Source organism: Fundulus heteroclitus, chromosome 9 (assembly GCF_011125445.2).
Source record: "Fundulus heteroclitus isolate FHET01 chromosome 9, MU-UCD_Fhet_4.1, whole genome shotgun sequence".
In the NCBI taxonomy this organism is placed as follows: Eukaryota; Metazoa; Chordata; class Actinopteri; order Cyprinodontiformes; family Fundulidae; genus Fundulus; species Fundulus heteroclitus.
In genome coordinates, this window is record NC_046369.1 from 33,527,395 (window position 1) to 33,549,185 (window position 21,791).

General features: G+C 39.2%; 2 protein-coding genes across 5 annotated transcripts in view; one reads left to right on the forward strand and one right to left on the reverse strand.

Moving 5' to 3' along the window:
• Positions 1–4,722: 4,722 nt before the first annotated feature.
• The window catches only part of gabra5 (gamma-aminobutyric acid type A receptor subunit alpha5), a 43,064-nt gene continuing 25,995 nt past the window's right edge, over positions 4,723–21,791 (reverse strand). For all 4 annotated transcript variants that reach the window (XM_012861191.3, XM_021315766.2, XM_036141537.1 and 1 more), the window contains exons 8-10: positions 8,819–8,971; positions 8,381–8,574; positions 4,723–7,160 (exon numbers count right to left, since the gene is read on the reverse strand). In XM_012861191.3, the coding sequence (XP_012716645.2) occupies positions 6,870–7,160; positions 8,381–8,574; positions 8,819–8,971 (638 nt within the window). In that variant the 3' untranslated portion in view covers positions 4,723–6,869. The remainder of the gene's footprint in view (positions 7,161–8,380; positions 8,575–8,818; positions 8,972–21,791) is intronic.
• The window catches only part of gabrb3 (gamma-aminobutyric acid type A receptor subunit beta3), a 79,311-nt gene continuing 73,598 nt past the window's right edge, over positions 16,079–21,791 (forward strand). Inside the window, exon 1 of the mRNA XM_012861190.3 lies at positions 16,079–16,173. Within this exon, the coding sequence (XP_012716644.1) occupies positions 16,079–16,173 (95 nt within the window). The remainder of the gene's footprint in view (positions 16,174–21,791) is intronic.

Sequence of the window (21,791 nt, forward strand, 5' to 3'; positions counted from 1 at the left end):
TTGACAAGCAGATGTGTGCCAGATGTTACTGCAACAGAGACCCCCAAGATGGATTTAGCGATCCAACCACTGCAGAGGCTGCTTGAGCTGGTAGTGCACGAGTGTAACCAAAGACGAAAAGGAATGAGCACACCGTTGCTGGATCAAGCAGGATTAAGTTCCTGTTTTATCACGTCGGCTCCACAAAGGCAGGAAAGTATGAACTCAAAGGCTCATATACAATTCAACCCAATATTTGCAAACATCATAGAATAAAAACACCTGACATTTTCTACCTTATTGCCTGAGTCTAAATTTAGCTAAAGATTTGCTATTTAATTCAGCTGGGATTTGCAAAATTATTATTTGTAAGATATTTTCCACTTCCTTCTTCAAATACCGACTCTTACTAATATTACTCTGCTTTCAAACAATTTGGGAAAGTCAAGACTTTTAAGAGAATTGTGGACCTCCACAAGTCTCATTAGTCTTTGGGTACAATTTTTAGATACCTTAAGGTGTCATGTTCATCTGTTCAAACAATTATGTGGAAGTAAAAAAGAAAAAAAGGGTATATCCAACCATCTCATAGTATGACAGGAGATGGGTTATGTTTCCCAGAGGTGAAGTTTTTTGTTAAAACGTGTTTACAAATCCCAGAAAAAAAGCAAAAGACCTGATGAAGACTCCAGCTAGGAAGTTGGACTTCAGCATAATCTGGTCATCTAAACAGACAATGATCCTAAGCCTACCACCAATTTACTTAGCAACAATCGAGGTGGTGCTTTACAGTTGCAAACACAAAACTCAGATATTAGACCCTTAAAGAATTGTGGGAAGAGCTGAGAAAGTGTGTGTGAGCAACACAGCCTGCAAACCTTATTCAATTACAGTAATCTAAAATTCCGGTGAAAGTAGTTGCTAATCAAGTATGTGAACATTTACAAAGCAATGAACTATTTGAAGAGTTTCAGTCAGGTTTCAGAGCTCATCATAGCAACCAAACAGCTCTGGTGATGGTCATTAATTATATTCTCAGGGCAGGAGTTCAAAAATCTGAACTTTTCTGTCAGTTCGCATCGAGTCAACTAATCAGGGACTGGTTCTTCTTGTGACATATGGTGAAGGAGTGCCGCATAGACAGCTTTTTTCAATCAAAATGGAAAATAAAAAAATTTGTGTTGTCATGGGATGAAATTAAGTAATGCTCTTTAGAGGTTGTGGGTGGCTTTGAAAGAAGCTGTTTTAATTTAGCTCTTCAAAGGAATGTGAAATCATTCATCATTTGTCCTCCTCTTGTAGCTCCAGAACTAACCCGGCCTGGTCTGGTGCATAGCCCAGTCTGTTGCTCTGCTCTCTCCTGCTGCCAGGGTCTGATCCATAGCAGAGCACGGCCAGCTGCTGCATCTGCCCACTTGTGCCCTCTCTGCCCGCCATCTTGCAGCTTATCAATGATCACAATGTCCGGGTGGTTGGCCATTACCATTTTGTCTGTCTATCTGGAAGTCCTACAGAATCTTAGCTCTGTCATTTTCTGTCATGACTCCCATTTTGACCTGGGGGTCTCCAGTTGGTATTCTGAACAAATGTTTCTCTACACTATTTCAGCCACTTGGTTATGGCGGTCCATTGTGATCATTGATAAGCAGCAGAGGACAGCTGTTGTGATTGATGTGGCCATCCCAAATGATGGAAACATCAGGAAAAAAAGAGCATGAGAAACTGAAGAAATACCAAGGGCTCAGGGAATAACTAGAAAGAGCTTGGAAGATGAAGACAGCAGTGGTGCCTGTGGTCATCGGAGCATTTGGAGCAGTAATGCCCACTCTGGAGAAGTGGCTCCAACAGATACCTGAAGAAACATCAGACATCAGACTCAGCCCAGAAGAGTTCAATCTTAGGAACAGCTAAGATCCCAAGACGAGCCCTCAAGCTCACAGGCCCACCCTGCTCAGGAGTATGAGGGGTAGTGAGAGAGCAGTACTGTTTATATGAATATATATATATATATATATATATATATATATACATACATAGAGAGAGAGAGAGAGAATTTTTCAAGTATTTATTTGTAAATTGTGGTGGAAAATGAGTATTTAGCCACAAAAAACAAGATGTCTTGCCCTCACAGACTTGTAACTTCTCTGTGGACAGAGCAGAAGGACAGAAGAGAAGAAGCTCCACTTGTTAGCTGTATTAAGGGCACCTCTCCACAGCCTCAAACAGTCTGACTCCAAACTCAACCATGGCCAAAAAGTTGTCGAAGGACACTAGGAATAAAATTGTAGACCTGCACGAGGCTGGGAAGAGCAAATCTACAATAGGCAAACAGGTTGGTGTCAATAAATCAACTGTGGGAGCAGTTGTAAGGAAATGGAAGACATTAAAGACCATCAATAATCTCTCTTGACCTAGGGTCCCACACGCAAGCTCTCATCCTGTGTCAAATGATCATGGGAACGGTGAACAAAAATCCCAGAACTACACAGAGAGACCTGATGAATGACCTGCAGAGAGCTGGGACAAAAGTAACAAAGGCTACCATCAGTAACACTACGCCAAGAGGGACTCAAATCCTGCAGTGCCAGGCATGACCCCCTGCTTAAGCTACTACATGTCCAGGCCCTTCTGAAGGTTGCCAGAGAGCATATGGATGATCCAGAAGAGGATTGGGAGAAGATCATGTGGTCAGATGGAACCAAAACAAATGTTTGGCACAAACTCAACTCGTTGTGGTTGGAGGAAGAAGAATGCTGTGTTGCATCCCAAGAACACCATACTTGCTGTGAAGCATGGAAACATGCTTTGGGTCTGTTTTTCTGAAAAGGGGCCTGGACGACTGATCCGTGATAAGGGAAGAATGAACGTGGCCACGTATTATGAGATTTTCAGCCAAAATATGTGAGAGAATTGAAGCCGGAACGTGGCTGGGTCTTCCAACATGACAATGATGCCAGACACACCGCTCAGGCACCGAAGGAGTGAAAAGTAAAAAGCATATCAAGGTCCTGGATTGGCCTAGCTAGTCTCCAGACCTTAACCGCATAGAAAATTTGTGGAGGGAGTTGAAAGTCCATGCTGCGCAGCGACAGCCTCAAATCATCACTGCTCTAGAGGAGATGGAAAAAATGGGCCAAAATACCAGCTACAGTGGTGCAAACATGTGAAATACTTACAGGAAATGTTTGACCTCTGTCATTGCCAGAAAAGGCAGAGAACTTTACAAATTTTGCACCATAATTTACAAATAAACTCTTTAAAAAGTCTAGAGTGGGATTTCATAATTCTTTTCTGATATTGTTTATATCTATCTATCTATCTATCTATCTATCTATCTATCTATCTATATATATATATATATATATATATATATATATATATATATATATATATATATAATACATAAATCTTCTTCCTGCTTCTCGGTAAAGGCAGGTGCTCCCCCCCCCCCTTCCTCCCCCATTTCCCTGCCTGCTTCTATTCATCTTTTTGGAGCCTCTTTTTACAAATCTTCCAAACTATAAATTATGAATCTGGTCAGCTGGACTCTCAACACAATAGATAAAATGTTCTCAATGTGAAAACGGGGCGAAAGAGAGCCCATGTGCCCAACAGGACGTGCAACTGGACACACCATGGGAGGAGGGCCGTGTGTCTGTCCATTTCGTCGATCAAGGATGTTGAAAATGTGTTCAAAATTGCATTTATGATGATTTCTGCTTTTTGGAGCTGACGGTTAACTGGAATATCGGGAAATTCTGAAAGCGTCGGTAGCGGTTTTGGCCCATGTCAAGGCTGCCTGAACCACGTGAGGGACATGGCTGCTACCAGCAGTCAGACTGAAATGATGTGTAAGCAGAACTCCAGGCCATCTGCTGTTTCTGAACTTACTGGCACAGTGGAAACAACCTTGGAGAAAGCTGGTAGCTGGACTCTGGCTGAATGACCACAATGTCGGCTGTTTCGGAATTGCCATTGAAAAGTACCAGTGGGACTTTAGAGGCAGACAGAAAAACAATAGTTTGCCTGCCCAAAACAAATGCTATCTGCCACAGTTCACAGACTAACACACACACACACACACACACACACACACACACACACACACACACACACACACACACACACTTCTACTGTGCTTTCTTCCCTTACACTGCTGCTTTGTTTTAGCTGTAGTGTCAGTAAGTTCAGATCAGAGACTTCAAGCTTTAGCATAGAATTTTTAGCGATGAAGCTCGTTCCAGTGAAACTTTACCCTGAATAGAAACAATTCTCCCATTTTAGCTATGCTTTAGAAAGGTCAGATTAGAAACCTTAAGTTGTAGCTTTGAAGAATGTGTGAATAGAAACAATTAAGCTTTGAATTTTTAGTGATGAAGCTCGTTCCAGTGAAACAATAAAACAAAAAAGTTATTCTAGTTGTAGCTTTAGAAAAGTTGGACAAAATTACTTTAGATCAGAAATTTCCCAGTATATACTTATCTTATTTATTATTATAAATAGAAACAATTAAGTCTTTCAGTATGTTTGATAATGTATGAAAGAAATCTAGTCAGAGATTTACTTAGCTTATACTTTTGTTAATATAATATTTGCCTGTCCTATCTCTGTAATGTTTTTCTATTCATGTACAGCACTTTGAATCATCTTGTTACTGAAAAGTGCTATATAAATAAACTTGCCTTGCCTTCAACATGATTGTCTTTCAAGTGTTTTATTATCACTGACCACTAAGAGCAGGAAGATGGTGCGAGTGAAGCTTTATTGGGATCAGGTACAGAACAAAGTGTGCGTTGTTGTTGTTTTTTTTTTACATTAGCACAGGCCTTGACATTTGTGATGTTTTTCCAACAGTTGAAAAGATAGGATAAAATAAATTAAAGCAATGCATTTAATAAAATAAGCTGACTGCCAAATGTATGAAAAGTTAATTAAATACAGTTGAAATGTTGACATTTTTAGCATGAACAATAATTGCCATTCACAAGAGTATTATTTATTGCTTCAGGTATTTGCTTTTAAAGCACAGCCAGAATTTATGTTTTACTTAAATGTAATAACGCAATCATCTCCATTAGGTAACATGATAAAGTTCAGACGTTAAAATAAATATTGTTGAAAATAATGTTTGTACCTTGTGATCATTAGAGAAAAAGACCATTACATTCAATTATTCTGTTATGGTGATTGCCCTTTTTAGAAACAATACAGTGAGTAAACATCTTCATGGAATGGGTTTCTGTGAATAAGCAGCTGCATCCAAATCCTACATCAACCAAGAGCAAAGAAAAGGCTAGTAGTGGTAGCATAAAGCTTGCAGACAATGGACCAGAGAACAGTGGAGGTATGTTCTCTGAAGTTAAGAATAATCGTCCAAATGGGGACACCATATATTTAGCTTTGTGAACAGCCTTCCCCTACGATTTGAAACAGCTGTAGATGCAAAGGGTGGGACAACTCCTTATTAAAGCCTATCAATGCAGAACAGGAGGTCATTAAAGTGTGTGTTTAAAGGAGCATGTCTCAGTACTGGGGCAATATAGTTTAATTGTTGAGAATAAATAAGGTGTGAGCCAGGATGGAGGGCTTCAACTATAACACATATTGACCTGAAATTGTAATTCTACACAATCGGCTATAATGAACCAAGCAACTTAAATAAAACATGATAAAGTGAAATGAATGGAATAAAATTAAGTAACAGCAGGCCAGTTGTTTTTCCCAGTCTTTAGTCTTTATGCTAAATGAGGCTAAGCTAAGCTAAACAAAACTGAAGTCATTACATTTTAGCTTCTTTATTGTTATTGTTTAACATTTCTCTTTGGAAAATGGCCATTTGAATAAGTGATTTCAGAAGTTTTAAACATCCCAGTTAACAGCCAATATTACTCTTATTTTCATCCTAAAACAGAGATTTTGCTCAAGGCTAATCATCAAGAATGCTAACTTTTTTAGAAGCTCAAAGAAACAAACTTATATCCATGAAACAAACTTAATGTTTTTATAATCATATAATCTTTTAAACTTGCTAAGGCTCAAACTACTTAGCTCATTTTCTTTTAAGCACTAAACTAGCAACTAGCAAGGCTGTTGCATAAGCATTACATAGATATAAGTGCTAACTTTACTGGCCTAGTGGTGCTATTCTATAAGCAGGGCAAATATACAGCTTTCTTAAACTACTTCCATACTTAATTATATACACAGTTTTTACTCTCATAATTTAAAAACACATAACTTTAGCTTTTGTATGTTTCACTCTCCTGCTCACCTTAACTAAACTCAATTGAAAACAAGCCACCAGAAATTGAAAAGTAAGAAAAATTGACCCAAGTCCACTAAATTAACTTTCTAAACTGGGCTTCAGAAAGAAGTTGTTGCAGGAGTGCAGAATTCAGTGCATTCATGAAGAGTTATCACACTCTGAAGGCAACACAATTAGCATGGCTGTTCATCAAGAAAGCAAAGTTACATTTGGTCCAACTTCACATTCATGGACCTCAAGGTTAATATTTACTGTGCAAAGATTTACAAAGATAAAAGGCGGTTTTGAATGATACAGTACAAATTTTGCTTTGCATAGCATTTGGCCTTGCTTATCTATTTCCAATGGAAAAACTAAATGAGAGAATAGAAATGCCAAATGCTAAAAAAAAGATTATGGTTAAGAAATCTGTAATAATTCTGAGTGAGTAACAATAAGTTAATCTTTTAGGTTGGTAACCATAGATGTGCTGACTCAAGGCAAACATGGCAGCACTTACCCGAAGCAACACACATGCAAGAATTTGTAAATATCTTAAAAGAACACAACTATAATACAAGGACAAAGTGCTTGGCATTATCATTTTTGATTAAGTTCTCGTCATCACTGGCCCTAGGTGAAGAACTCACTCAGCTCCTTTAATCACGGGTTCCCTGTTGAGGTACGTAGCCCAGTACACCAAGTTGAAGGTCCCAAAAAGCACAGGGAACACAATCCTGGACATCTTGTCGATCTTGCTCACACTGTTGTAAGTCTTTTTGGGGTCTGGGGCCTTGCTTTCAGATGGTTTGAGCTGAATAGTTGTGCTGTTGGAAATGGTGGAGATAGATGCATCTTTTGTGAGGTTGGCTGTGTAATTCACACCAGCGGAGCAAGTGTTGTTGGGCTTCTTTGAGAGAGCTAAAGGGTCTTTTTTCTGCAGAGAAAGTAACAAAAAGGTGATGGTAAAAAAAACTGTCGGTCACTGCACAAAAAATTATTGCAATAAAAGGGGAACAAAAATATAGCAGGTAAAAGTTGAAGGCAGGAATCGCTAATTATCTGAATGAGCTGTCAGAGCACATGTACACTGAATTATGACTCTCTTTATCTGCATTTTCAAAGCTTGATACAGCATTCCTCAAGCCTGATAGGTTTCCTAAATCTTCTATTTTGGAAGTAGTGCATTTGGGGAAATGCTCATCTACCCTGGCTACCTTCCAAAAGTAATTATACATGTTGAAGTTGTTCATATTTTGTCACATTGCAAACTTGCAAAGACTTGGGATCTTCTATCATAAATAATCATAAAATGGTGCATAATTGTGAAGAGCATACGGGTTTAATTTGGTTTATTTTTTTATTAAAAATAAAAATCTAAATATTTCAGCTTGCAAGTGGATTTAGCAAAAGGCTTCATTTCAGGTGAGATAATAAAACTTAAGGTTGAGTAAACTCAGAGTTAAGGGGATCTTAAAACAGGGCAATGAGGAAAACTTATCAGAGGCTGCAACGAAGTTGAATCTGGAGCGTAGGCTTCCCTTCCAGCTGGCCAACAGCCTCAAACATGCACCAGAGAGGTTTAGATTAACACATACAGTATTTGTGTAACAATAGCCAATTTCAAGGTCAAGACCTAAATCCAATTGGGAATCAGTATCAAGACATACTCTGCCCAAACTGACTGAGCTTGAGGTATTTTGCAAAGTGGAACAGGAAGATATTTCAGCCTCTAAAATAAAAATGCATCCCATTATAATTGAAATCATTTTTCATTGTTCTTTTACTTCATAAATACACACAATGTTGTGTTGGTCTTCAATTGTGACTGTAACGTAACACATTTGGAGTTTAAGTTCAACAAAAACCTTTGCAGGACTATGTAAACTGACACAAATTGGACAAAGATTAACCTGTTTGCTAATTTGGTCACTTCTGAAGGCAGTTAGCTATACTGGATTTTATTTCTGGACATCAGATTAAAAGAGGCTGAATCTATAGCAGTTTGTAGCTCAAGATTTTTACAGCTGGTTTGGGCTGCAAATCACCTAAGATAAATGTTACATTTTCCAGTAATTTCTATTTGAACGAGCTTTTCAAAAGATCAGCTCATGGATCTATGTCTTCATGTTTCTTTGCCAAACTTGCGGAACAAACCTTGGGCTGTTGGGCCTCCATTGCTTTTTTCCCATCCCAGGCCCAGCTCCTTTTGGTGAAATAGTTCACTGTGGCAAATTCGATGAGGGCTGAGAAGACAAAGGCATAGCACACTGCAATGAACCAGTCCATGGCAGTGGCATAAGCCACTTTAGGCAGGGAGTTTCGGGCACTGATGCTGAGAGTGGTCACACCTGGCAATGAGAAAAAAACTAGGTCAGTGTTTTTCATCAGACTTGCAAGTCTGTTTTTATCACAGCAGATTAAGTCATGGAAAAACACAAGCCGTGTAGCAGAGTATTATAAACAGATCATGCAGCAGCATCTGAGAAAAAATATTCAGCCACTAATCATAATAACAATGGCTAAAGATCTCAGCTTCAGTTCACATACTTGAATCATTTCATTGCTTGACGCATCAGTGTCCTCCAGACTCACCAAAGACGGTTCTTGCCGGCACGGACTCTCGGTTGAGCCAAAAGGAAACCTGGGACAGGATCACAGTCATGAAGCATGGCATGTAGGTCTGGATGACGAAATAGCCTATCTTCCTCTTCAGGTAAAAGTGAGCCATCATCACCGTGTACTGACCTGGAGACAACAGGAGAGATTTTCGTTTTTTTTAATGTGCTTACCTCATGCTGTCTATTAAAAACAATAAAATGAAGATAAACTGTAAGGACTTGTACTCCACTCAGAGATCATGCGTCAGACAGAAGAACTTCTGGAAACATGAAAGGAGCTTTCTTAGTGCATGAAGGATGCTTTTAGAAAAGTATCAAAAAAATATTTATATTTATGTCAGAAAGGTTTGCAAAATGTTTCACCATGCTATACTTATGGATTAAATAATAAATAAATCAACGTTTTAATTTCTATTAATTTGTCTGTTTTTTAATATGGGTATTAGTTTGTTTCATGGTGTAGGGACAAATTTTCTCTCTTTTCTTTGCTTTTCAAGCCATTTCCTTAAAGATCACATTTTCAGCTCCTCACACATCTCATTGGCAGTCCTTATCACAACTGATTTAAATATCTTCACATAAGCTTTGTTTCAGCTTTGTGAAAAGGATAAAACAGAAAATTGGTGGAACTGAGCAACGTTCAAGTTAAAGAAATAATAGCTTTCTGTACTAATGGAAAGTGTACATAGTTAAACTAGTTAAATGTGAAATTATTTTTTTAACATAACTACTCCAAAATTAATTTTTTCAATTTTCAATTTTTCACTTTTTGATCTGGTAGTTGACAAAACCCATTATTCATTGCTGTGGTTTGGGGTTTTCTTTGACAGAGAAAATGTGTTATACGAATTTCTCTTTTTTTCCCCTGCTCTCATAAAACCAGCAGTGTGGTGTACATCCCTCCCTTCATTCGGCCTGTTTATCAAACCTTCTCTTTCTGGGTCATACCGACGGTGAACTCTAGTGGTGACTGAGACTGAGCTCACAGACTCTTACTGCGTGCCCTCTCTCCACTATAGCTGTTTTTTTTCATTCAAATGAAGCTCAGATTAAAAAGGGATTTTCGAAAAATTGGCAGATTTCATTCCTCAGATAAAACCACAAATACTTTTAGTAACTTCCAGTAGAAATAAACACGACTAAGATTGGGGTTTCATATTTTTTGACAAATTTGTGCACTTTCTACAATATGTAAAACATAATTATTTTATTTTCATTAGGTTTGAGTGATGTAGACTTAAAATTATATCATGGGATTTTGGTGATAATTAGCAAGATAATAAATGTGATGATAAAAAGTATTTGAAAACTCCTCGCAGTCTTGTTGGTAATAGATTGTATAGCTTTGAGTGCTAAAAACCAAATTCATTTTAGTTGGTGAGAATGCCACCCTTGATGTCAGTGCTCTGAATTCTAAATTTAGTGACACATTGAGAAGTCTGGGGGTGATTTTTGACAAGGATTTAAAATTCAACACACAATTTCAGCAGTCAAATCAGGCTTTTACCCCGTATGACTTTTAGGTTAAGCCGTTTTTAAACTGTGCTAATCTTGAGAAAGCAATAAATGTTTTTTTCAGCTCAAGAAATGACTGCTGTAACTCTATCTCTCAGTTGTCCCTCTACAGCTTCAACTGGTTAATAATGCGACTGCACCTCTTTTCTCTGACACCTCCAGATGCGAGCACATCGCCCCTGTTGTACCCTCCTTCCACTAGCTGCCTCTTTTTCAATGCTTCCAGAAGTAAATACACCGGAGTGAACGAGCCCTCTCAGTCACAGCACCCAGATTCTGGACCTGCGCCTATTAAATCTAAACTTAAGACCTCTCTGTTCAGAAAGGCTTTTAATACTGAGAAGGACAATGGCATTTTATGTTTAATCTTTTGTTAATTTTTATTTGATTTATCTGGGTGTTTTTTTTTTTTTACAAGACTGTATTTTATTATTTATAAAGATTTTCCATTCTCAATTCAAACTCAATATTTAGTGCATTAAGTCACAAACATCAATTTCCAGTACAGCTTGTTCAACAGTTGGACAAAAATATCTGAACATCTCGGCGAGCTGAAATCCCAATAAATATTTTCTTTAGTGTTAATACTCACATAAATAACTTAAATTTACATGCTACAATATCAGTCCCAAGTATGTCGTTTTTGAATTACTTTTTTGTAAAGCACTCGTGGTGTCTGGTTGGCTACCATAAAGGGCTATCATCAGGGATCATCAGGGTGGTGTCCTACTTTTTTTAGAGAGCTGTTTCACAAAAGCAGAATTTGGAGATCCAGGATAAGAGATAAAGCTAGACTTAACTTAGTGTGATCAGTGCATCCTGGCTTTATCCGTTTCATGAAGGCTAAACCAGTCTCAGGATGTCTGACTATTGTTGCGTCCGAAAATGTCTTTTGGGTGAGGACTCTTCAGCCATAGCGGTAGTGCGTCAGCGTTTGCCATGATAAGTACTGTCTGAATAGTGCAGTTAGTAAAGAAAGCGGTAAAAGCGGAAAAAGGAGCATGTATGCGTCCCATCATAGTTCCTTTAGCATAGGAACCTCACGTTGTCCCTCACTGACGCTAAGGAGCTATAAGGAATCCTGCAATCCTTTGCATGACATGACTAATAAGCACAGCCCACCTCACAGAAATGAATGAAAATGTCTGGATAGAAGAGAGAGCGCACTTTCTAGTTTCTTTTCGGAAGGCTGTAGGCCCAAATTTGACTCGAATGATCCATGTCACGAAATGACATCAGAGTTAAAGGTTGTCTGAAATAAGCACAGCAGTGTGACGCTCCTTTCCTTTCCATGGTAGAGTTATTGCTGCTGACCTCATGAAAGGTCAAGGAACAGGAGTTAGAAGCTATAATTAGACGTATTTTGGATGTAGCCTATGATCAGGCAGGTGTAAATAATTCAGGTAAATGCCCGCCCCCAGCTTTTTTCAGGAGACTATGAGGTCGATCACAGATCCTGATATTACAATGGCTAAGTTTCATGAGCCATTTTTCAAACCAAATGAGCCACATCTTTTGATGGAGACTTAAGGAATTGAAGTACAAAATACTCAAGAACGGAAACACACTAATATCATAAAGGAAGACATGTTTTGGAGCTAATTATATGACAGAGAGGCATTGCATTTTTCTGCACCTTTCACGCTCTAGCGGGCACTGTTTTGCTGACCCCTCCCTAACTCTGAAAGGAAGGCAGTAGAGGGATGACAATTTGAAAAACAAAGTAATGACCTATTTGAAGACTTTCAGTCAGGCTTCAGAGCTCATCATAGCACCGAAACAGCTCTGGTGAAGCTCACCAATGATATTCTCATTGCCTCAGATAATGGGCTTATGTCTGTACTTGTGCTGTTAGATCTCAGTAGTGCATTTGATACAGCTTTACAGAGTTCTAATGCAAATCAACAAGATGGATCATATTTCTCCAATTTTAGTTTCCCTTCCTGTTAAATCAAGAATAGAATTTAAAATTCTCCTTTTCATGTATAAAGCCCTTAATAACCAAGCTCCATCATATATCAGAGCTCTGATTACCCCGTATGTTCCTAACAGAGCACTTCGCTCTCAGACTGCAGGTCTGCTGGTGGTTCCTAGAGTCTCTAACAGTAGAATGGGAGGCAGATCCTTTAGCTATCAGGCTCCTCTCCTGTGGAACCAACTCCCAGTTTTGGTCCGTGAGGCAGACACCCTGTCTACTTTTAAGACTAGGCTTAAACGTTTCCTTTTTGATAAAACTTATAGTTAGAGTGGTACTGAGCCTGGTTCTGCTGGAGGTTTTCCTCCTTGTTAAAGGGGAGTTTTCCTCTCCACTGTCGCTTCATGCATGCTCAGTATGAGGGATTGCTGCAATGCCATGGACAATGCAGACGATTGTCCACTGTGGCTCTACGCTCTTTCAGGAGGAGTGAATGCTGCGTGTCAAGACTCAATGCAATCTGCTGGGTGTCCTTAGATAGGAAACTTTTTGACCAATTCGTCTGGATGATTTGATGACTTTGACCTGAGTTATGAATTGGCACTATATAAGTAAAATTTTATTGAATCAAATTGAATGTTAGTTAATAATGGTATAATTGACTGAATGCAATTATGTATCTGTGGCATTTAAATGCAGGCTGATAAAAAATACCAAAACACACATAAGAAAACAAAATCACGGACAAAACTGGTTTCCGATTGATGTGATTGCTGACTCATCAGATAAGGCCTTGTCTGGAGCAGGCTAGCTGCAAAGAATAAATCACCATGGTAACTTATGTTCTACTGCTTTTGTGTAACCAAGTCAAGGCTTAATTCAGCCAAAATATCTGAAAATACCAGGTTGATAAACTATGTTGGTTTTGTGAAACAGCGTTCTGACCTGCAGCTCTTCTGGAGGTCTGGGCGGAGCAGTGTGCTCCTGTACGCATGTTTCCCTTCTACCTTGTTGGCTGGAGCTTAAACAGGAGCTGTTGCTGATCTTTCTTTGTCTCATATTTCTTTTCTTTAACCACTGTGGTACCTCTAGCCCTCTGACTTTTCTCCTCAGTTTCTCTCCTAGTTTCTAGTGTTTATTTCCCTGGTCCTTGCTAATTTGACATATCTACTTCTCCCCGAGGGTCTCCTAATACTATTATCACTGGACCAGTTTCTCTAAGCTTTTACCTGAATCATCACACCTTATTTATGCCATAACTCCCTGGACAATCAGCTAAGCTCCTCTCAGCATCAGAGCCTCCAATCCTGCCTGTCTGCCCTCATACGTTTCCTCCTACATTTCTCCTGAAACTTCTTCTCTACCACCCCGTTACTGAGACCAGCAACTCTACACTCTGCTTACTCCTCTTGCAATCTACAACTCAGACCAATTCCTTTCTCATGATCACAATGTCAAGATGTTTTGACCTCTTCCTCAGGGAATTTTAGTACAGGTAGGGGGTCAGAAGGGACGGGGGAGTGGGATGTAGAGTTGTTGGAGAGGGGTGCAGGCAGTCTTTTTGCGCAGGAGTCAGGTTTGAATCTTCAAACTTACAGAAAAAGCAGCTGTTGCACTGTGCAGTGCGTTAGCACAGTCGTTAGCTGCAAAGCTACTTTTTAGCTTCTAACCATATCTTCTCTTAGCTGCTCTAATCCTGAGTGAGATTGTTCCTGGTCTGCTCATACAGGGCCTGATCCCCATTGCTGTAAACCTCTTCTTTAGTCTGACACAGTTTCCTCAGTTGTGAAGTGAGGTGTGGTTTATTGGTGTTATACTGTATGTGTGAAAGGTCTTAGTCTACATACACGTCCTAACAAAAATTGATGCATGATGTCCCAGCGTCAGTAAATGCATTTATATCAATAGATGAAGCTTCGAAAACACTCTAATCTCTGAATTCAAAGCAGGCCTGAAACATCTTTGACTCCTCAGTCCACTTCCTAAGAGTCCTAACCACGGGCTCAGAGGTTTTCAGTTTTTGCGTTTATGTTGGGATGAGATGAAGTGGTGAAAGAGGCCTAGTCTGCACGTTGTCGGATATCTGGTAAAACAAATAAAATTTATGCTTTAGGCATTTCATTGATTTGAGTCTCAGTTTTACGCCTCTAAAAACAAACAATTGTGAAAACTCCAGCCAAAGTTGTGATGACTACTTTTTAGCCTGAGTATGAACATGACAGAACAGATCTTTAGAGTGTCTCCCATCACAGTCTGACACCGGTTTTAGCTTTGCTGTACACTGCCCCCTAAACAACTGGCATGTTTAAAACAGCGCTCAGTGGTGAATCTTTACGGGTTTGTGTGGATGAAAACTTTTCTAAAAATATGCATTATATGTATGGACAATATTATTTTTAAAAACAATGAAGGGGAGATATGCGTTTTTATAAAAACCCAGCTCCATGGGTACAAGGCAAGAGTCCCGTAGCCGCACAGGGAACTGTGCAGTATGCTTTCGCTACATGCATGATCAACATGAGGGATTGTTGCAAAGTTAACGACTCAGTTTAAAGTTAACGACTCAGTTTAAAGTTAACGACTCAATCGACGTTCCACTGTCTCTACATGGTTGTCCAGGAAGAGTGGTTGCTGCAAGAGCATGTGACTTGCTGCAGTTACTGCAAGTCACATGTCACTTTTAAAGTAACTTTTTAAGCTATTTTAATTATAAACTGAACTTGATTAAAATTTTTTGATAACTGTAATGAAATTTAAATGGATGTAATTGATTTTCAGTCTGTCTGTATGATTGCACTGGATTGTCTTTCTGCTTGTATGGTGTCTTGAGATGATATATTTTGTAAAATGGAACTTTATAAATAAACAGAATGAAATGATGATTGCCCGTGTGTAATTTGCATTTTGTTCCACTGGGGGGAAAAAACACATTTCACCACAAACATATGTCACATCATGGCCCTGGTGATCCAATTTATGACATAATTCATGTTGGTTTACCAATATTTCTGAGTTCTGTAAAGTGTGACAAAGACATAAGAGCATTTAATGAAATCTTTTCTCTTTCTTCTATTAAGTTGTAATGTTGACTGCCACTGAAAATCTGTTTTTTGACATTGACTAGAGTTCTCAGGCGAATGAGTAATATAATTTTTTTGTTGAAAAAAGTAGGTTGTTGGGAAAATCATTGTATCCAGTTAATCAACGGAAGATTGCATTTGAATGATTTCCTTGTTTTGTGAAATCCTGTCGAGCTGCAGACTCTGATAAACTATAGAAAATCCACAGATGACTGCTGCTTTCTCCTGTCAAAATCGGATTTTTCTGTCTCACTAATCCCTTGTCACAATCTGCATCCTGTATATCTCTCTCGCTCTCTCTCTCTCTGTCTCTCTTTCTATGTGCAAGTAGCGTGTGTGTGTGTGTGTGTGTGTGTGTGTGTGTAACAGAGTCCATCCCATTCTGTCAGGCCAGGCCACTCTTGATTGGGGACGTTTATCCTTTCCTCGCCTGAGTGAGAACACTGAATTGGACCCAGCTCGGCAGTCGTTGCATGCAGGTGCACAAATGCATGAAGCAGAGGGGGTCTGAGAGAGGGGGACGAGAGCAAAGTTTTGGATGGTGCCAGCGATGCAACAAGCGGCGACATGTCTTCAGTGAAAGGAGCACCTGTGTTGCCTGTACTCTGTGGACTTTTAGCCTGCTGCCCTGCTCTGTGGGGGCACAGTGGGGGGCTCTCCGCTCTGATCTGACCGCCTTCTGGAACTGAAAGTGGATGGAAATCTCCCAGGTGTAAAAAAGAAAATGCGGTTGTGGTGGATTTTACTGTTTGGGTTTTGGAGTGTCCGTGGGGAACTACCCTTTATAGCGGAGAACAACGCAGCTATGCTGGTCAACTGGTGAGTAAATACCCACACCATCTGTTGAGCTGGATAAGGTGATCGGCAAGCACTGTGATGCATAAAGAGTTGAAAGTACAAAGTTCTCCTATCACAGTCTTTGTTCATGTCTCCATATTTAGATCCCGTGTGGCTAAAGCTGTGAGATCAGGGGTCACTTCCACCGAGCACACTGCTAAGCTATTCTTGGCCTGTTAAACAGGGTTTGAACCTCAGATTAGCTCTACTAATTAAGATCATGCTGGCTTTGGGTGACTTACCTTCCTTTTATAGCTGGCCTTTGCTGTCTGTGCAAATGATTACATGCAGAACTGCAAGCCAAGCGCGCACTCATCAGAGCTTACTCTCATTCAGGGTCTCCCACCACAGTGAGCATGCTCAGATTTGCCTCCGATTTGCAGCGTGTGGTCATAAACTAATGTTTTTTTTTCATACATCATCCGGTGTAAACATCTCCCCCCACCGCCAGATGCAGGATATAGCTTTCTAATGATCTCTGTTTACATCTATGGGAACCCCCATCCTTTGTGACAGAGTACAGACCAAAAAGCAAAAGTATTATTCTTTACATAACGGAATTAAGCAGATGTTGGCCCGTACCGTCCAACCTCCCCGTCCCGTCCAACCCCTCCGTCGGCCCCCCTGCCTGACTTGTTGCTTCCACAGCAGCCAATCCCTGAGTTGTGACGTCACTTGGTAAAAGCACAACTGATGGGCCTACATACGGATTAACCCTACAGACCCAGTGGCTAAGACCACGGATAAGTGATTTTTTTTGCCCCCCCCCCCTTCCCTCGTCCCCCTCTGCGTCTGTCACCTCTCCTCCCGATAGCCCCAGAGACAGCTGGCTGTGTGTGGGAGGCGCTCTCAAATCCTGGGCATTCATTCATTGTCCCTATCCAACTTGATTTGAAAACATTTGATTTTCACAACAACTTTAATGGAGCCGGCTGTAAGAACACAGAGCAGAATATTACTCTCTCCAGCCTAAAGCTGCTGGATGACTGCTGATGTAATGCAGCAAATAACAGAATTATTTCAAAAAATTAAGAAAGCTGGCTGCTGTACTTCCTGAAGGTTCACAACATATTTTCCAAATTTCAAAGGTGAGCTAAAATATTACTAGATTTCAGCACATCCAACATGTAGATGTTACTGCTTTTGATTTTATTCATTTATTTTGATAAAGTTGCAACATTACAAAACAAAGGAAACAAGATGAAACACAACTCTATAAAATTCTAGAGTAGCTGAATCCTGTAAAAGAAACTGTATATATTTGCTTTTAATAATAACAAAAGCAAATATCATTAATTTGGGGTTTTTAGGGCTACTTTTAAGCAGTTATTTTTCAGAGAGGACTGAGGATACAACAAGCAACTGCAATGAATTTTAAAAACAGAAAACTGATGCACAATTTGGTATGCATGGTGGATTTTCTTCTATTTCCACAGGCCCGAATATTCAGATACAATTATTTGGGTAATAGTCTTTTCTGAGTTCCCCCTCCACCACATGTATTTAGTAGCCATCAGCAAGCTTCTGGCATAATTTTAACTGCCTGTGCAAATTCTCAGACTCCTGACAAAGACTCCTGGATAGGCGTTGAAACGTTTTCAGAAAGAACTAAGCGAAAGTCCGGTTGCCTCTGATTTAAGCCTGTTTGCTAATTGATTATTTGACCATTCTTCTTGACATGAACGGTAGACTTCATTTAAATCCCCCTTTTTCCTTTTCAAATACTTGCATTTCAAGCATTGTCCAAAATATTTCAGTAGGGTTGATATCTGGGGCTATTCCAGAGGCTAAATGTTGGATCAATTCTTTTTAAAACCAGTTTTGAGGTGTGTTTGGAACCACTGTCCTGCGTGAAAACCAAAATGTCTCCATTTTCACTGGTGACACTGCTGTCTCCCAGTATCTTCCATTTTAGGCTTGAACCATGGTAATTTATTGGTTATTCCTAAACACCCTGTCCATTTCCCTTTCGTTGGGAATGCCAGTTTGAGTCAGATGGTTGAAACTTAGTCACTGTAAAGCACAGTGTTGCATCATGCTGTGGGGCAGTTTCGCTGCCAGTGGTACTGGTGTACCAAACATCTCTTCATCTTCCCCTCAAATCAGCTACTAGGAGGTGGAAACCTGGACATAATTAAGTGTTTCAACAGAGGCTCATAGAAACTGGCTTTGGAAAAGATGAGTTTAAACATCTGGAAGTGCACCATCCTCATTGGTCTATGCATGAAATAGGGGTTAGGACCCGTAATTAAGTCAATTTAAATTAACTCTACCCTTTCTGGCACGAAGACTGTTCAAAGATCCAGCCAGTATTACGCCAGGACCTTGTTAATGGCTATAAAAGGTGTATGTGTGTGTTTTTTTTAGCAACCTTTATATATGATCTGCATGATAAGAGAAAAATCCTCTTGAATTAAAGAAGTGTGCACCCAAGTCTTGTTTTTAAAAGACATTGAAGTTGTACGTTGTACTGGAAAAAGACCTCCTTAGTAAATCGGTTACCTTGCATAATCAGTTGGGAGGAATTTTTGGTCACTATTCGATACCAAACTGTGAGATGTTTATGTTTTTTTTCCATATAATGTGCTCCCTTTAGCTCCTTAAAGAACATTTCTATTAGATTGAGGTCAAAGCTTTGATTTGCCCACATAAGACTAAAAAAACTGTATTCTTTAATCATTCTTTGGCAGATTAAACTGTGTGCTTAGGCTCACTGTCTTACTGCCTGACCTATTTTCTCTAAAGATTTTTTTTCAACGTCTTATCTCAACATTTAGAATACACTGGTATAAACCCAACTGTATTGTTCCATCAATAATGGCAGGCCATCCTGGTCGAGAAGCAGCAGAGCGAGGTAGAAGCCAAAGAAAATAAACACTTTCAAGTGTTAACAAAGCTTTGACATATAGTGGAACCCATGAATAGGTTTATTCTTGCATGCTTTATTGGTCTTTACAAATTGTTGCTACAGCGCCTAGCATAAGTTTTCCTACCGCTTGAACTTTTTTCACATTTTGCCACATTTCAATTCACATATGTCACAGAAGGGGACTTTATGTGGTAAACCAACAAAATGAAGCTTTTAATAATGAAGTGAAAGGAAGTAAATATAAAAATGTTTCACAAGCATACACCTGAAAAGAGTAGTGTGCATTTGTATTCAGCTTTCTTTAGTTTGATAAATTCATCAAGTACAACTAATATCCTTCCGAAATCTCCTTATTTGTAACCAGAGTCCCCCCTGTGTGCATTTTAACCTCCTTGTATGTTCTGTGCAGGCCTCAGAGGTTTGTAAGAAAACATAAGTGAACCAACAGTGTCATCAAAACCAAGGAACACAGTAATGGGAAAGTGGAGGAGGAATTAAAAGCACATTTAGGTTATAAAAAATGTCCTTAGCTTTAAAAAATCTCACGGAGCTCTGTCCTATACATCACCAGAAAGAGTATGGCCCAGCCACAAACCTACCAACACATGGACGTCTACCTAAACTAAAGGACCAGGAAAGGAGAGCATTAATCAATCAATCATTGGTAAAATAAAGAAAAAAAGGTGCTTCAATCAGATATAAACCAAACTGAACTTTCTAGTGTGGTTGCAAAATGCAATTATGGGTGGTAAACCATCTGCACATCATGCTAAAAACACCATCCTCATGGCAAAACACAGTGCTGGGAGCATGATGGCCTGTGGATGACTTTCTTGAGATGGGATAGTAAAGCTTGTCAAAGTTGATGGGGAAGATGGAGAGCAATCTCTCCAGATTATGACCGGGGCAAAGGTTTGCCATCTAGCAAGAAAACAACTTTGAACATACAGACTGATCTAAAATAGAATGGTTTAGATCAAAGTATAATCATGAGTCAGAATGGCCTAGTCAAATTCTAGCCCTAAAGGTATCAGAGAATCTATGATAAGAACTGACACTCTTCACCATCATGCACTACTTTCAAATCCATCCATAATCTGGCTCCTTCTTATCTTTCAGAAGTCCCTCATGTGACCGTACACTCCCTCTCCCCCAGGTCCTCCTCCTCCATCCATCTCACAGTCCCTCCTGCCCGTCTCAGCACCATGCTCCACCTCTGGAGCACACTCCCCCCTGACCTCCGCAAACATTCAGTAACTTCCAGCCTTCAAATCCAGATTTAAATCACATCTCTTCAGAATTGCTTCCTTCGCATTAAATCCATTTCCTTTGAATTGTTTTAATTTTATTTTTATTGTATTGTCCTGTTTCCTGTTTGCTTCGCATATATTGCCGGTTATTAATTGTTTGTCTTGTACGGTGTCCTTGAGTGTCTAGAAAGGCGCCTTGAAAAAAAATTAATTATTATTAATGATTACTAGTTTTTTTTTTTACCATCACATAACCCATAACCCAATAAAATACACAAAGGTTTGTGGATAAATTGTGACAAAATGTGAAAAGATTCCTGGGGTTTATTTTTGCAGGCAACATCAGGTAATGTTCCATTGAATGTGTTATTTACAATGTTTAGCAGCTGAAAACAGAAACTACCGTCTGCTGAGAGAAAGAAATATTGAAAAAATATCTCAGGAATCTCAGAATAATTTGCTATTACTCTTTATCAGTGATTGCTATCCTTTCTTATGAACAAGAAACTAAATCATCTGATTGCTCATGAGTTCAAGTAGAAAGATAAGACATTGCAACATATTTAAATGAATTAAATTGATAAATTGAGATTAACACACAGGTACCGTAAATATGCAACACAGCAAACAGACAATTCAGCTAAAAGTTTCAGTAGCTTGGTCTGAAGGTAATGAGAAAACAGTGATTCCTGTTTTTGGATTTCCCAATAATGAAACTGTTTACTTATTCCTCTCTTTGTGGTTATCAGTCTACTGAGAACAAGCTTAAATATTCTCTTTGAAGGGGAGGAGAGGAAAAAAGCAAAGAAAGAGAAGACCATAAACCCTTTGCTTTCAGTCCCATATTGAGCGACTTGCTTAGTCATCTTAGGACTGTTGATTGGGTAATGTCTAAATTCTGTTTTAAAGTCCCTCCATTGTACATAATCTTATTGGAAACATTGGAAAGTCTGATTGTTTTTTTAACTGGTCTGGTTACCCACTTCTGTCTTTTTGTGACCTTATTGGGACGTTCTTGGAAATAACTTGTCTTAGTGCAATGATGAATGCAGATATTTACTTAGCACAAAAAGTAAGGAAAGTTGTGTTTGGGTTATTTCATTGTTGTAAAATGTTTCTTGCCTGCAAATCTAATACTGTTGGGAAGCCTGTTTATTTCAATTTAAACAGTGGCACATGTCTAAGAAAAATGCTTTTATGTGTTGTGCAACAGATTTAAAGGTGCAGAGTGCAAGTTTTGAAGTCAAATATTATTTATCTTCTTTCACATACATGCCCTTACAATAGTTCAATGTTTAAAATTAGTTTTCCTATATTTACTGCAGTTGCCTCTATAGGCTGGATTAGTCAGTTTATGAGAGAGGTTCGGGCAGAATCCTCTGGGCGTGGATGTGATGCGCTGCATGCTCTCGTTCACCTGGCTATTTTGTTGAGTCGCCACTGTAATCGATGCATTAGCGAGAAAACACGGGCTGACTTAA